The sequence below is a fragment of the Elaeis guineensis genome, chromosome 5, assembly GCF_000442705.2.
Source record: "Elaeis guineensis isolate ETL-2024a chromosome 5, EG11, whole genome shotgun sequence".
Lineage (NCBI taxonomy): Eukaryota > Viridiplantae > Streptophyta > Magnoliopsida > Arecales > Arecaceae > Elaeis > Elaeis guineensis.
In genome coordinates this window covers 126,042,680-126,058,953 of record NC_025997.2, presented here as the reverse complement: position 1 = coordinate 126,058,953, position 16,274 = coordinate 126,042,680, and the positions used below count along the sequence as shown (strand labels likewise).

Sequence of the window (16,274 nt, the reverse complement as noted above, 5' to 3'; positions counted from 1 at the left end):
AAAATACTAATTATTTCAAATTACCTGTAATATAACACTAATTACATATATTTTTTATTTGATAATATTTTTTACTATTTAAATATTTACAAAAAAAATTTAAAAAAAATCTCAAGTTAGATTCAAATATTTCAATTATTTTGAATCATTCTAAACATTATTCTCAATTTCAAAACTAACACTGATTTTTTTTATTTTTTTAATAATTTTTATATAAATAAATATATACTATAAAATAGCTGATTAATTAAAGTGAACGAACGTCATGCTCTAAATTTTTTTTCTTATAAATATATGCAAGTACAACAAAACACGATAGTTTAACGATAATTAAAATAATTATATATAATTTTAAAATAATTTTAATAATTATTTTAAAATTTATAAATTTAAAATAAATATGTTATATACTTTAAATAATATTTTTAAATTAACTAAAATATAACACTATTTTTATATATTTTTTATTTTATAATTAAATTTTTTAATTTAAATAATTAAAAAAAATAATTTTTTTATTTTAAATATTTGAAAAAAAATTAAAATTAGATTTAAGTAGCTTGAATCATTCTAAACATGATTCCCAAACTCTGATTTTTTTCCTCTAAAATTTATTTTTTTTAATTTTTAAATAAATAAATATTTAAAAATATTTAAAAAATTTATAATTAATAAAAATTAATAATTTAATTATCATCGTGTAGATCTTTAAAAAATCTATCACATATAATTAAATTATACCAAAATCATAAAATTTTAGCATGATTTTCTCTTATTTTCATTCTTTCTCATTCTTATCTTATTTTTAACAACAAAAATTTAAAAAAAAATATTTACTAAGAAAATAACATATTATCTTACCTTCGATCAAAGATCAGCCTCTCTTCGAACCACTCCTACAATTTGACAGAGTTTTTTTTTTCTAATTTTTTGGAGATCTCAACGGTTTCGTTGAGATCTTCATAAACTTCGAATCCTCGGGAGTTCTCTGAGAAGTTCTCAGAGAACTCTTAAGACTCAATGATTTAAGTCTCTGACCCCACCCTCCTCCCCCCTCCTCCCTCCCCACTTTATTCATGTGGGTATGTCGGTACGGTTCGGTTCATGCCGAACTGGACCAAACCGATCCATACCGCCCGATTTTGGGCGGTATGGATGCGAACCGAACCGAATCGAGTGGTTCGGGGTGGTTCGGGAAAAATTTCGAAAAAAGGGTCCAAACTTGTTATAGCCCAAGCCCAAGCCCAGATTAATAGACCCAAGCCCATTCAAAAAAAAAATAGAAGAAAAATCGGGAAGAAGACTCTCGATAGGAGTCTTCTTCTCCGGCGAGACCCAGGCGAAACGGGAGTTCTAGGACCTCTCGAAGTCCTAGGGCCCTCTATATGAAGCCCCCCTTTTCCTAGAAACCCAACATCGGCCCCCTTCCTCTTTCTTTCTCCCTGTTTTTCCCGATCGAAGCCGCGGACACCCGTCATGTTCTCGCCGTGACTGCTCACCGACGAGGTCACCGGAGGTCGAGATGAGTTTTCTTTCTCTTCCTCTCTTCCTTCCCCTTCCTCTCGTGCCTTTGTGCGCGGCTGCCAGCGACGAGAGTCGTCGATTCTTGGTCAGAAAAGAGACCCCTATTTTGGTCTTTTTTCCTTGGATTTTCCGACGTCGGCGATCGCAATCGACCGCCGGCCATGCCTCTCCATGACCGGGGGAGTGGCCCCCCTCTGCCGCTGGCCTCCGCCGTGGCGGCCGCGGCCTGAACGGCCCGAAAAAGGAGGGGACCGCCGGTCCCCTGTTCGGCCTGGAAGGAGCCCGAAAGAAGAAAAAGAAGAAAAAAAAAGAGAAAAGAAAAGAAAAGAAAAGAAAAAGAAGAAAAAGAAGAAAAAGAGAAAAGAAAAGAAAAGAAAAAGAAGAAAAAGAAGAAAAAGAGAAAAGAAAAGAAAAGAAAATATATATATATATATATATTTATATATAAATAAATAAATAAAAATAAATAAAAAAAATATAAATAAAAAGAGAGAGAGAGTTTCTCTCTCTTCTCTCTCTTCTTTCAGTCTGAACCCTTACTTTCTCTCTCTGGAATTGGACTTTCTCTCTCTAGAATTTTCTCTCTCTTGATGAATTTCTCTCTCTCTAAAGTATTCCTCTAGGATTAGCGTAGTGGAAGGCTTCATTTGATGATTTTGATCGAGTTTAGGGAAGTGTCTGATTTTAAGTGAGGTTTTGATTTGAGATTTGTTTATATTGAATTTTGAATTTAAAATTAATGTAAAAATATAATTTTGGATAATAGGCACTGAAGAATCTCCTAGAAGTTAGTCGATCTATTCATTCAGTGCTCCGTGAAAGGTAAGTAATGAATCATCTTCTCGAGATATTCCATATTTATTCTGAAAATAAATAATTATTCTCTGAAATTATGCATGATTTATGAAATTATGTTTTGAAAGAAAAGTGCTTTTGAAATATTATGGTACGTCGATTTATGCACATATTCAGTGAACAATTATGATATATTATGATACAAAGTGTATTGATACAGATCGGATTTATGCTCTCAGCCTAACTATGTTTCAGTGGGCCCCACCAATGGGGATTATACGTTGGTACTCAGTGGACCCTGCTAGTGGGGGTTGTGCGCTGGTGTTTGTGGACCTTGTCAGTGGGGGTTGTGCGCTGGTATTCTATAGACCCCGCCAATGGGGGTTAAACATTGATCATAGTCGAGGCTGTTGAGTTACGAGTGTTTTTGAATCGAATCGGATTTATGATTATATTATATGTGAATATTTGAAAATATTGGATTTGCATTAAATCAGCATGAAATATATTTTTATGTTTATTTACAGCATTATTCTTGAAAATTATAAAATATCTAGTTGAGATATTTGTTACTTACTGGGCTGTCTAGCTCATTACTTTTCTTTCTATTTTTCAGATTCAGATAATTAATTTCGAGCGTGGGAAGAAATATTGGGACAGAACTTTTAGAGGCGAGATTTAGCATTGTCAACTTCATTGAACTTAGACCTATTGTTTTTATTTTTAGTAAAATTTTATTGGATGTAAGATATTTGATTTAATTACTTGAATTAAAGTTTAATAATAATTATTTGAATTTATTCCGCTGTGATGCATTTATATCGTGATAAGATGTCTTGCATGCTTATGGAGAGAGTTCTTCATAAGTATGCGGCAGTTGCCATTACCCTCGATTCACAATCTCGGGTCGGGAGCGTGACAGAACTGGACCGGTAAATTGCCGGTCCGACTTGATACTCCTCGTATCGGGTGGTTTAGCCCGGTACGACGAACCCTAGTCGAGACAGCAATCGAAGGATTAAGATAAAAAGGTATACATGTGCAAATGCATAACATTACTCAACTTTCATAATATCAAAAAGATGGTCATCCATCTATTTACCGGAGGCAGTATGTTCCTCTAAGTGAAGAGGAACTTGCAAACCCTACCAGCTACTCAGAGTGCGCACATTGGTGCCTTCCTGGTGTTCATGATACATGGAATGAACTTTTGTACACATATATTATGTCCAGATGACAAATATCAGATTGGTTGGGCATAAAATTGTAGATTTTTGAATGATTATTATGTACGTATTCTTTGAATATAATATGATGGTAAAGTTGGTGGCAAATATTGTCAAGTTCTCCGTTCTAGCTAGTAATCGAACAGAATACGTTGATCTTGGTCCAAACAATTAAATAAAAACAAAAGAGCTGCATGATGGAGAACCTACCGAATTTAAGTGGGACAAGATATCTTGGAAGGACTTTGGAAATTACAGGAGTCCATTTGCATGCAGCATTGATCCTTGCTTGTCTTAATTATGAAAATTTAAGGTGTTTTCACACCAAATTAAAATAAGAAAGCTAGAAATAAAAGCTTCTCTTGCAAATTTTCTTTACTAGAGAGAATGCCGGGCTCCACCATCAGCTTGTTTCATACATCTGTGATTCCATATTGGTTTGTCTGCATAAAGATCGAGGAAGTTTTTATAGACAGTCGTTCAACCGCAGCACATGGGATGCATGTGAGAAGCAGCAGGATGGTCCCAATGGATGACTCTGATCTCAATCTCATTATTAATGGATTCTCACTATTTATTGGCATGCTTCTCTTTACCCTTCTCTTTAAATTTAGTGAGGAAGATAAACTACATGGGGATCCCCATTCCAATGATCCAGTAGCGCGTAACAGCTACGAGGCCTAGCCATAGTGCCACACGAGAACTTGATGAATACTCTTTCCTCAGAAAGAAAAGCAGCTGGACACTGACGCCTATTTTCCATTTCAGCTCAGACTTCTGTATGGGTCAAATAATGATGCCAACTACTACGTGCTAAGAAAGGCATATCATCTTTTTTTCATGCGGACTTGTGTGCAGAGTGGTGAAGAATTGGGTTAGACCCATTCCCGATCATGGAATATTTTGAAATCATGCGGTTTCCTTATATATTACTCTTTCCGGATATGGAATTCTTAAAAAAAAGGGACAATTGATATATTAAAAACGATACTACCAAATAGTTTAGGAGGAAACTGTAGTGTGAGAGATCAATTTCAAAAAAAGAAAGAAACACTACTAAAATCGTGCAGTGGTTGAGATTTCTGAAATATTTAAAGATCTAAAATTAGAGATGCTTTCTTTTTCTAACCACAGAGAGTGCCTGTGCATGAACCTTTTTTTGGTTCAACGCCATACTCTTTAAGGCATTTTTGGCTAGAGCACTGCGAAGGTGATTTCGCCAACTCGTTTCGAATATCGTATAGAAGACGACAGTAGTCAAATATAAGGTTTTTTTATCTAAAGAAACAACAAACACCAGATTCTTAACGCAACAAGAATTTCAAAAAAAAAAAAAAAACAAAAAACAAAAAATCAGATAACCTTAAAAGCTTTCATATGTTTAATTATAAAAGAAATTCTGGCCATACCATCCATCATCCATTTAATCCTCGGTTCCGAGGTCTTTCACTCGGCACCACTCTTGCCGCATCCCAGGAAAGTTCCAAAACCGATAGGTGGGCCAGCCTAGTCGATTGGCTCTGCCATGGTGGCGATGGCGGCATCACTCTTGCCGCATCCCAGCCTAGTCGATTGCCTCTGCCATGGTCACAATGGCGGCACCTCTCTTGCCGCATCCGGACTAGTTCAGAGATTTTAAACCACCTGTAACCACAACGTCGCCACTCCTAAACCCACCCTTCCTCAATTTGGCTAAATCCCAATGAGTATACCCAGAAACGAATTAATATCTGATTTTGGATTATGTAAGCTAATAAATTGGATGTGAACTCATAGGATCAAAAAAATTCAATTTAACTCGAACAAATATCCTTTAAAAGAAGACTTTTCTATTTTTTGTTTTTTTCCTTCCCTCTCCATCCTTCTATGCAGAGAAATTTCTCTGGATCCGACTCATACTCAATCTGGCTAAATCCCAGCATCTTTCTGAGAATAGACGGAAGCGAATTAATGCCCCATTTTTTATTAGATAAGCTAATCAAATTGGATTTGACCTAACAGGATAAAAAAGATTCAATTGAACTCAAACAAATATCCTTTAAAAAAAACTCATGGATGTAAACACAAGAAGTGATGTTTTGACTCCATGTCTTGCTCATATAATCGAAATTAGTCAGAATTATATTAAGATTAGGTTGGACCTGGACAAAATCTGAAAACTGAAAACTCAAAAATATAATTCTACGTATCCAAGCTCGATCAAGCCCACTTGCAGCAAATTTTGATAAAAAGAGGTAGGGAGGGTGTAGATTAAAAGGTGATGTAGTACGATATCAGTTCCATTCAAAAAAAATGGTTCATAAGTTTAACGCGCCCCACTTCATCGCTACTACGCGGCGTGTTCTCACGGCCCGAACCGCTGGGATGCGCTCGTTCCAGAGATATTTCCAAATAATAATCTCATACCTTTTTTGGTAAATATCATTTCCTGCTTCTCTCCTATAAAATCCGCCACTCTTCATGCCAACTTCTCCTCCCTCCTCACTTCTTCTCTCCTAATTCCAGTCGATGATAAGACCCCTAGCCCTTCTCTTCTTCTTCTCCCTCCCCCTCTTGCCTATTTTCACCGTCGCCGGAGACGGCGACTGCTCCCCCGACGAGGAGGACCGGAACAAATCCAAAGCCCGGCCGCTCAAAATCGCGGCGTTCTTCTCCATCCTGGTCTGCGGTGCCATTGGCGTCTGCCTCCCGATCTTGAGCAAATCCATCCCCGCTCTCAGTCTGGAGAACGATATCTTCTTCGCGATCAAAGCCTTCGCCGCGGTCGTCATACTCGCCACGGGATTCATCCACATACTTCCGGACGCTTTCGAAAACCTGACCTCGCTGTGCCTCAATGATAACCCCTGGGGGAATTTTCCCTTTGCCGGATTCGGGGCGATGCTTGGTGCCCTCGGGACGCTGATGGTGGACACTCTGGCGACGAGCTATTTTACTCGGTCGGCGAGGGCGGTGGGCGACGAGAATAACAAAGGGGATGCGGCGATGGGTGGGTCTGCGGGAGATCATCATGTGGTCCACGTCCACGCCACCCGCGGGCATGCTCATGGGCCCACCGTCTATGTCTCTGACAAGCTCGAGCGCAATCGCGTCATCTCCCTGGTGTGTTTTCTTTTTAAGTTTTTTTTTTTTTTTAATCTTTCTAGTTATTTTTTAGTCAACTATTTCTTAGACCATTTTTTTTGTATCTTTTTTACTGAATTTGTTGAAACTATATCATTGTATTACCTTTCAGATTCAATTTTTTTAGGAAGGATTTTCTATTGTCACTATAAAGGTAACTTACAAGGATTGGATGCATGTGGTGTAGGAATTGGAGTTGGGGATCGTGGTCCATTCGGTGATAATTGGGATATCGCTGGGTGCATCAGATAGTCCCTCTACTATAAGCCCCCTGGTGGCTGCTTTAAGCTTTCATCAGTTCTTTGAAGGCATGGGCCTTGGAGGATGTATCGCTCAGGTATAATTTATTTGGATTTTTAAACCTAACAAATCATTTTTATGAAGATTTCAGGCCAATAATTATAGTTTAGAAACTAGAGATTACGGATATATTAAGTAGACCACTGATATTCTTATCTAGACTAGGTTTAATTTATTCCATTTATTAGTCAATCAAATGTGTCCTAAATCTCAACTAGTTTGCTTTAAACAATTGTAAAGGTTTAGTAACTGGGGATATCCCAGTAGCATGCTAGTTGAGTTAATTGGACATTGTACTGAGTCATATTATTTGGCTCTAATTGTGTGCATATGAACTGCCTTCTTGCTATATGATAAAAGGAATTTGTGAGCTCAAACATGGTGGATTAATTATGAAGTTGTTAGGTCAAATATCGTGGTCCCTAGATTTGATATTAGCTACACCCATGCTTTTTGTTTTTCTTCTTTTATTCAAGTTTAAAATGATAGATGAAATTTTCAAATGCTCAGTTGCAATAACCTTGCATGTTAGACTCATCACCTTAGTTAAAATATGTATTCTTTCTCCTTCCCCATATGTTTGCACTGAAAATTATTAAGTTACCATGCTTTTTCCTAACCATTTGCTTTCCATTTGATCATGTAATGCATCAAGAATAATTCTCCATTGGAGGTTTAGTTTATGCAACGATTTTACTTAAGAGCCTATAAAAAAAAATATTTAGTACTACTTATTATGGTATCCTATATTACCATTCAATTAAAACCTTTACAACTGACAATGAACTATTTTATACTGTAGGCAAAATTTAAAATCAAGTCAATGGCAATGATGATCCTCTTCTTCTCCCTCACTACTCCTGTTGGAATGGCAATAGGTTTTGGAATATCATCTGTTTATAACAAAAATAGTCCTATCACTCTAATTATTAAAGGTTGTCTCAATTCAGTAGCTATAGGGATTTTAATCTACATGGCTCTTGTTGATCTTCTAGTTGAAGAATTTATGAACCCAAAGGTACAAAGCAAGGGAAAGCTACAATTTGAAATAAATGTCTCCTTACTTATAGGAGTATACTTAATGTCTCTTCTCGCTAAATGGGCATAGAAAGATTTAAATAGATAGGGAGGAGCATTTAAATAGATAGGGAGCTCGTGGTGATAATTTTCTAATTCCTTTCTTTCTCTCCATCCTGTACTCAATTTATGCTAGATTAATCAACAATGGATATTTTCAAATTTAAGCAAAAATCTCGTTATCTCACAAAGGCAATATGACATTCGCAAACTTTCTTCGCATCAAAGAGACATATTCAAGGGACACTTGTGGTCAAGCTAACCATCAAATCACATGCACACTTACTTGAACAGAGTTCAAGCCCGAAGTCAACTATTATAATTTACCATTCCACCAAGACATAACTACATCAGCAACTATGCTTATGCATAGTTGTCTTCTTTGTTCGTCGAAAAACTATATCAGCATAACAGATAACCATCGACAATGATATACAACGATCAAACCAACAACTTCAGCTGATATATGTACAAGTTGGCAAATGCAACTAGCTCCATAGAGCAAGCAAAACTTTGGAAAATATAAGCATCATAAGTTTATATCATACAAAGCAATTATTTCTTTTTTTTTTAATTTAAAAAGGAGATTATTGTGCATATAGCATAAGAGTCATCTATCTTTATTCACTTGAAAATCCTTTTTTTTTTGTTGGAAAATGGGAAGTTTCTCATGTAGAGTTTTGTACTAAAAAATATGATTATTAATTACATGGGAGAGATACGGAGCGAACTATGATTTCGCCTTTCACTTGAAAAATCTATACAAAGGAAGAAACAATAGTACTTTATAAGGATCAACAAACGTACAAGCTCCTGTTGTCATACAACTGAATCTTGTAATAGAGTAGCGAAGCAAAAATACTCAGTGGGCATACAAGGCAACAAAAAAGCGCAGCTAGTAGATGCATCATCCAACACATTCAGATCACCCATTATCATAACATCTAAAGAGGGGTGAAAAGTAAGGCAAGAGCAGAAAAGAACTCAAAAGATGTAGTATTTGTTCTAATAGGGGCATTGACCATCACTCAATTTCAGATTTTTTACCTATTTATAGTTAATTTTAAAAAAAATTATCAAAATAATGTCGAGCTCAAACTATTTACGAAAATACTGCTCAGAAGAAAATCGTCTTTTTAAAAGATGACTTTCTTTGCCAACTTACCAACCTGACCGCTAGCTAAGGGCCAGATGGACCAGAGAGATGAGTCGCCCTTTAATAGGGTGGCTTTATAAGTCGCTGTTTGATAGGGTGACTCTTTCCTTTGTGTGTCCTCTTTCCTAAGGGTGACTCTCCCCTTTGTGTGTCCCCTTTCCTTTCTATGTTCTTTCTGTTTTTTATTTACATTTCTTTATTTTAAGTTAATGTCCTTATTTATTTTACTCTATTAATTTTAAAACATAAATATAAATAAGTAAATATCTTCCTATTTGAAATAAATAAAAATATTAAAAAAATTATAATCCTTATGAATAAGAAGTCAAAACTTAGATTTTAGTTCAAATTTTTTTCAAATTCGAAACTTTTAAATTTTTTTTTCTTTAGAACGAATAGGTTAAAGGGTCTCAAAATTTATTAAAAATTATTTTGTGACTCATTAACATCTAAGGATCAATTACCGTTAATTTTGATTTCAAAAAAATATATATTTTATATAGCCTTCCATATAAGTGCTAGTTTTCTGACTTAGAAAATTTTCAGGATCCGTAACGGTAGATAGTCACAAATTATATCCAACTGGCTTCAATAAATTTTAACAAGATAAGTTTAATTCAAAGTAGTTTGAATTAATTAATCAAATGTGTCTTAGATCTCTACTAGTTTGCTTTAAACAATTGTAAAGGTTTGGTAACTGGGGATATCCCAGTAGTATGCTAGTTGAGTTAATTGGACATTGTATTGAGTCATACTATTTGGCTCTAATTGTGTGCGTACGAACCGTCCTCTTGCCATATGATAAAAGGAATTCATGGAGCTCAAACATGGTGGATTAATTATGAAGTTGTTAGGTCAAATATCATGGTCCCTAGATTTGATATTAGCTACACCCATACTTTTTGTTTTTCTTCTACTCAAATTTAAAACGATAGATGAAATTTTCAAATGCTTAGTTGCAATAACCTTGCATGTTAGATTCATCACCTTAGTTAAAATTATTAAGTTACCATGCCTTTTCCTAACCATTTGCTTTTCATTTGATCATGTAATGCATTAAGAATAATTCTCCATTGGAGGTTTAGTTTATGCAACGATTTGATTTAAGAGCCTATAAAAAAAAAATATTCAATACTACTTATTATGGTATCCTATATTACCCTCCAACTTTTAACTTTCACAACTGACAATGAACTATTTTATACTGCAGATAAAATTTAAAATCAAATTAATAGCAATGATGATCCTCTTCTTCTCCCTCACAACTCCTGTTGGAATAGCAGTAGGTTTTGGAATATCATCTGTTTATAACGAAAATAGTCCTACCACTCTAATTATTAAAAACTGTCTCAATTCAGTGGCTATAGGAATTTTAATCTACATGGCTCTTGTCGATCTTCTAGTTGAAGATTTTATAAACCCAAGGGTACAGAGAAAGAAAAAACTACAATTTGGGATAAATGTCTCCTTACTTATAGAGGCCTATATGGAGGAATATATAAAATATATATTTTTTTAAAATTAAAATTGATAGTAATTGATTCTTAGATGTTAGTGAGTCATAAAATATTTTTTAATAAATTTTGAGACCTTTTAACCTATTCCTTCTGAAGAAATTTTTTTTTTAAAATTTTGAATTTGAAAAAAATTGAACTAAAATTCAAGTTTTGACTTCTTATTCTTAAGGATTTTAATTTTGTTAATATTTTTATTGATTTCAAATAGGAGGATATTTGTTTATTTATATTTATATTTTAAAGTTAATGGATAGTAAAAGGGGATACACAAAGGGGAGAGTCATCCTATCAAATAGTAACTTATAAAACAAAAAAAGGAGACATACAAAGGGGAGAGTCTCCCTATCAAATAGCGACTTGTAAAGTTGCCCTATCAAAGGGTAACTCAACTCTCTGGTCCACCTGGCCTCTAACTAACGGTCAGGTTAGTGAGTTGGCAAAGAAAGTCATCTTTTGAAAGGATTTTTTTCTGAACAGAATTTTCATAAATAGTTTGAGCTCGATATTATTTTGATAATTTTTTTTAAAATTAACTATAAATAAATAAAAGATTTGAGATTGGGTGATGATCAATGCCCCTGTTAGCATATATATACTACATCTTCTGAGTCTCTTTTCTGCTCTTACCTTACTTTCCACCCCTCTTTGGAGGCTATGATAATGGGTGATCTGTATGTGTTGGATGATGCATCTATTGGCTGTGCTTTTTTGTTGTCCTGTATGCCCACTGATTCTTTTTGCTTCGCTACTCTATTACAAGGTTTAGTTGCATGACAACGGGAGCTTGATCCTTATAAAGTACCATTGTTTCTTCCTTTATATAGATTTTCAAGTAAACGATGAAATCATAGTTCGCTCCATATCTCTCCCATGTAATTAATAATTATATCTTTTAATACAAATCTCTGCATAAGAAACCTCCCATTTTCCATCAAAAAAAAAAAAAAACAGTTTTTCAAGTGAATAAAGATAGATGACTTTTATGCTATATGCACAATAATCTCCTTTTTAAATTTTTTTTAAAAAGAAATAATTACTTTGTATGATATAAATATATGATACTTATATTTTCCAAGGTTTTGCCTGCTCTACGGAGCTAGTTGCATTTGCCAACTTGTACAGATATCAGCTGAAGCTGTTGGTTCGATCATTGTATATCATTGTCCATGATTACTTGTTTTGTTGATATAGTTTTTTGATGAACAAAGAAGACAACTATGCAAGCGTGCATGTGATTTGATAGTTAGCTTGACAATAAGTGTCCTTAGAATATGTCTCTTTGATGCAATTGATAACATATATCAGTTCGAAGAATGTTCACGAATGTCATATTGCTTTTGTGAGATAATGGGGTTTTTGCTTAGATTTGAAAATATCCACCGTTGATTAACCAAGTATAAATTGAGTACAGGATGGAGAGAAAGCAAGAAATTAGAAAATTATCACCACGAGCTCCCTATCTATTTAAATGGTCCTCCCTATCTATTTAAATCTTTCTATGCCTATTTAGCTAGAAGAGACATTAAGCCTACTCCTATAAGTAAGGAGAGATTTATCCCAAATTGTAGCTTTCTCTTACTCTGTACCCTTGGGTTCATAAAATCTTCAGCTAGAAGATCAACAAGAGTCATGTAGATTAAAATTCCTGCAGCTATTGAATTGAGATAGCCTTCAATAATTAGAGTGATAGGACTATTTTCATTATAAACAGATGATATTCCAAAACCTATTGCTATTCCAACAGGAGTTGTGAGGGAGAAGAAGAGGATCATCATTGCCATTGACTTAATTTTAAATTTTGCCTGCAATATAAAGTAGTTCATTGCCGGTTGTGAAAGTTAAAAGTTGGATGGTAATATAGGATACCATAATTAATAGTATTGAATATTTTTTTATAGGCTCTTAAATCAAATCGTTGCATAAACTAAACCTCCAATGGAGAATTATTCTTGATGCATTACATGATCAAATGAAAAGCAAATGGTTAGGAAAAGGCACGGTAACTTAATAATTTTAACTAAGGTGATGAATCTAACATGTAAGGTTATTGCAACTAAGCATTTGAACATTTCATCTATCATTTTAAATTTGAGTTAAAGAAGAAAAACAAAAAGCTTGGGTGTAGCTAATATCAAATCTAGGGACCACGATATTTGACCTAACAACTTCATTATTAATCCACCATGTTTGAGCTCCATGAATTCCTTTTATCATATGGCAAGAGGACAGTTCATACACACACAATTAGAGCCAAATAGTATGACTCAGTACAATGTCCAATTAACTCAACTAGCATACTACTGGATATCCCCGGTTACTAAACTTTAACAATTGTTTAAAGCAAACTAGTAGAGATCCAGGACACATTTGATTGATTAATTTAAACTATTTTGAATTAAACTTATTTTATCAAAATTTATTGAAGTCAGTTGGGCATAATTTGTGACTATCTGCCGTTATGGATTCTAAAAATTTTTTATGTCAGGAAACTAGCACCTATATGGAAGGCTATATAAAATATATATTTTTTTGAAATCAAAATTGACGGTAATTGATCTTTAGATATTAGTGAGTTATAAAATAATTTTTAATAAATTTTGAGATCCTTTAACCTATTTGTTCTGAAGAAAAAATTTTTAAAAGTTTCGGATTTGAAAAAAAATTGAACTAAAATCCAAGTTTTGACTTCTTATTCTTAAGAATTTTAATTTTTCTGAAATTTTTATTGATTCCAAATAGAAGGATATTTACTTATTTATATTTATATTTTAAAATTAACAAAGAGTAAAATAAATGAAGATATTAACTTAAAGGGGAGAGTCACCCGATTTGATAGACGACTCATTTCTCTGATTCACTTGATCCCTAGCTGACGGTCAGGTTGGTGAGTTGATAAACAAAATCGTCCTTTGAAAAGATATTTTCATAAATAATTTAAGCTCAATATTATTTTAATAATTTTTTTTAAAATTAATCGTAAATAGATAAAAAATCCCTCCAAGGACTTTAGAATGCAAAATCTACCACCACCCACCATCAACACTCCTCATCCTCCACCCTCCTTCACCCAAACACCATACCACCGCCCACCTACAACCCATCATTACCCCCTGGCCACTGGTGCAAACTCAACAACGGTTATCCGCCAACAACACAATGGAGAAACTTAAACGTGTGCCCGTAGAGAGCCAAACTCCGGGGATAACACTGCGTGCCATTGCCACGCTCCTGGAAGGTCAGTAGCAGAGAATGGGCGCTATATTTGGCGAACAACCTCCTCACAGCAACCTGATGGAACAAACTCCAACGCTCCATCTCACCCGCTATGAAAATCTCCTCAGCATTTCTTTAAAGTGCCTCAAGCTGCTGCAGATGGCCGGTGGAAGCGGGTTGAGCCTAGACGGTGTCGCCCATGGAACCTGGTGCCTTGCTATTGCCGGACGATGCCTCTCTTCCGGTGAAACGAAGGCGCCCCTTCCGCACTCTCTGGAGCCAATCTTGTACTGCTTGGACTCCTGAATGGTGTTTTTCGACCGGCGAATAGCTTCCTCCAGCATCAGTACGTACCACATCAAATCCTTGACCAACATCAGAACAATAATCTCATGAAAAACAACTCTTTCACAACCGAGCGTAAGGAACTATCCTTCCACAACTCCAGACGTGCAACCCTCCTGCCTCGATGTACACACCCCAACCTTCACCAACCATACTGTAATCCCCATAACTCTTCAAACCTCGATATTTGGAATCTCTACCTGCGGCTAAACCCACGCACCCCCGGATCTTCAGCCCTCGTCCTGCCATGCAGCATCCACCCTCCGCCGCTTCCCGCCGTTCCTACGCGGATGTCATCAAGGAAGGTATCAAATCGGACGCGTCGATCGGCCGTGTTAACTCCACCAGAATAATCCAACACCCTTCAGCATTTTTACTGGCTAGTACCACCCTCCCAGGCAAGCCACCGGTGCCCCTTTTTTTTTTTTGGTCACAGAGTGCTAATGTTAAGGATAATTTCTATTCTCCTTATTATTTCATTACCCTCCAAATGGAAATACATAGGTTACTATCATTGCAGTCCCAAGCCAGCTATTACAATAAATATGAAGACTTTTGACAGCCAGCTATTGTAACAAATATAAAAAATATTGACAAGAAACCAAAATGGGTGAAACCAAATTTGGAAAGTGAAGCTATCACCGCAAGAAAATAGAAATTTACCGTCCAAAAAATTGATTGTAAAAAAATAAAAATCGATTGCTAATTTATTTTATGAACGATTTTGCGATCGATTTTAATCGGTTGCAAAAACACCTGATTGCAAAACTTTGCGATCAATTTAAATCGATCGCAAAATTTTGCAACCGATTTAGAGATCAAAAAATAAAAAAATAATTTAAATTTTATAATATTTTATATTTTAAAATCAGTTGTAAAATTGATCGCTAAATCGATTGCTAAATTTATTAAAATATTTTTTTATTAATAAATCAGTCACAAAATCAACCGTTAATTTTTTAAATTTTTTATTAATAAAATCAATCATAAAATCAATCATTAATTATTTTTAATTTTTTTAATTAATATATCGATCGCAAAATTGATCGTTAAATTTGTTAAAATATTTTTTATTAATGAAATCAGTCATAAAATCAATCGCTAATTATTTTTAAAATTTTTTATTAATAAAATCAGTCACAAAATTGGTTGCTAAATTTATTAAAATATTTTTTATTAATAAATTGATCATAAAATTTATCACTAATTATTTTTAAATTTTTTATTAATAAAATCGATCGTAAAATTGATCGCTAATTATTTTAAAATTTTTTATTGATACATCAGTCATTAATTTTGTAAAAATATTTTTTATTAATAAAATCGATCATTAATTACTTTTAAATTTTTTTATTAATAAAATTGATCAAAAAATCAATTGCTAAATTTATTAAAATATTTTTTTATGAATAAATCGATTGTAAAATTAATCATTAATTATTTTTAAATTTTTTATTAATAAAATCAATCACAAAATCAGTTGCTAATTATTTTTATTTTTTTAAATTAATTTATTTATTGTAAAATCAATCATTAATTTTGTTAAAATATTTTTTTATTTATGAAATCGATCGTAAAATCGATCGCTAATTATTTTAAAATTTTTTAATTAAAAATCAATCCTAAAATTAGTTGTAATTTATTTTTTATAATATTTTAATTTTTAAAATCAATTATAAAATTTTAATTTTATATTTTTAATTTTTATATTATTTTTATTTTTTATATATTTTATTTTCATATTATCATTTAAAATAAAATTTGGCTAGCAGGGTCCATAGAGAGAGGCGTGGACCAACAATCAGTTTTCCTCGGTTTCTCACGGTCCAATGTAGAACGAGGGCATTTTTCATCCGTTTGTCATGGTTCACGGCTAGAGGAGGTCGTCGTGGGTGATTGTCAGAGAGGGGAGGGAGGCCGTCGCAGGTGGACCGACGAGGAGATGCCGTTGCAGGTGGTTGCTGGGAGGGTGGGCCATCGCGGGTAGGCTGGCGAGAG

The 16,274-nt window shown here is 34.2% G+C and overlaps 1 protein-coding gene across 1 annotated transcript; it reads left to right on the top strand.

Moving 5' to 3' along the window:
• The first annotated feature begins 6,030 nt into the window (after positions 1–6,030).
• LOC105045891 (zinc transporter 8-like) lies at positions 6,031–14,797 on the top strand. The gene is made up of 3 exons (XM_010924323.3): positions 6,031–6,647; positions 6,856–7,005; positions 7,771–14,797. The coding sequence occupies exons 1-3, from the start codon at positions 6,054–6,056 to the stop codon at positions 8,074–8,076; spliced, it is 1,050 nt and encodes a 349-aa protein (XP_010922625.1). The 5' UTR covers positions 6,031–6,053; the 3' UTR covers positions 8,077–14,797.
• Positions 14,798–16,274: the final 1,477 nt, after the last annotated feature.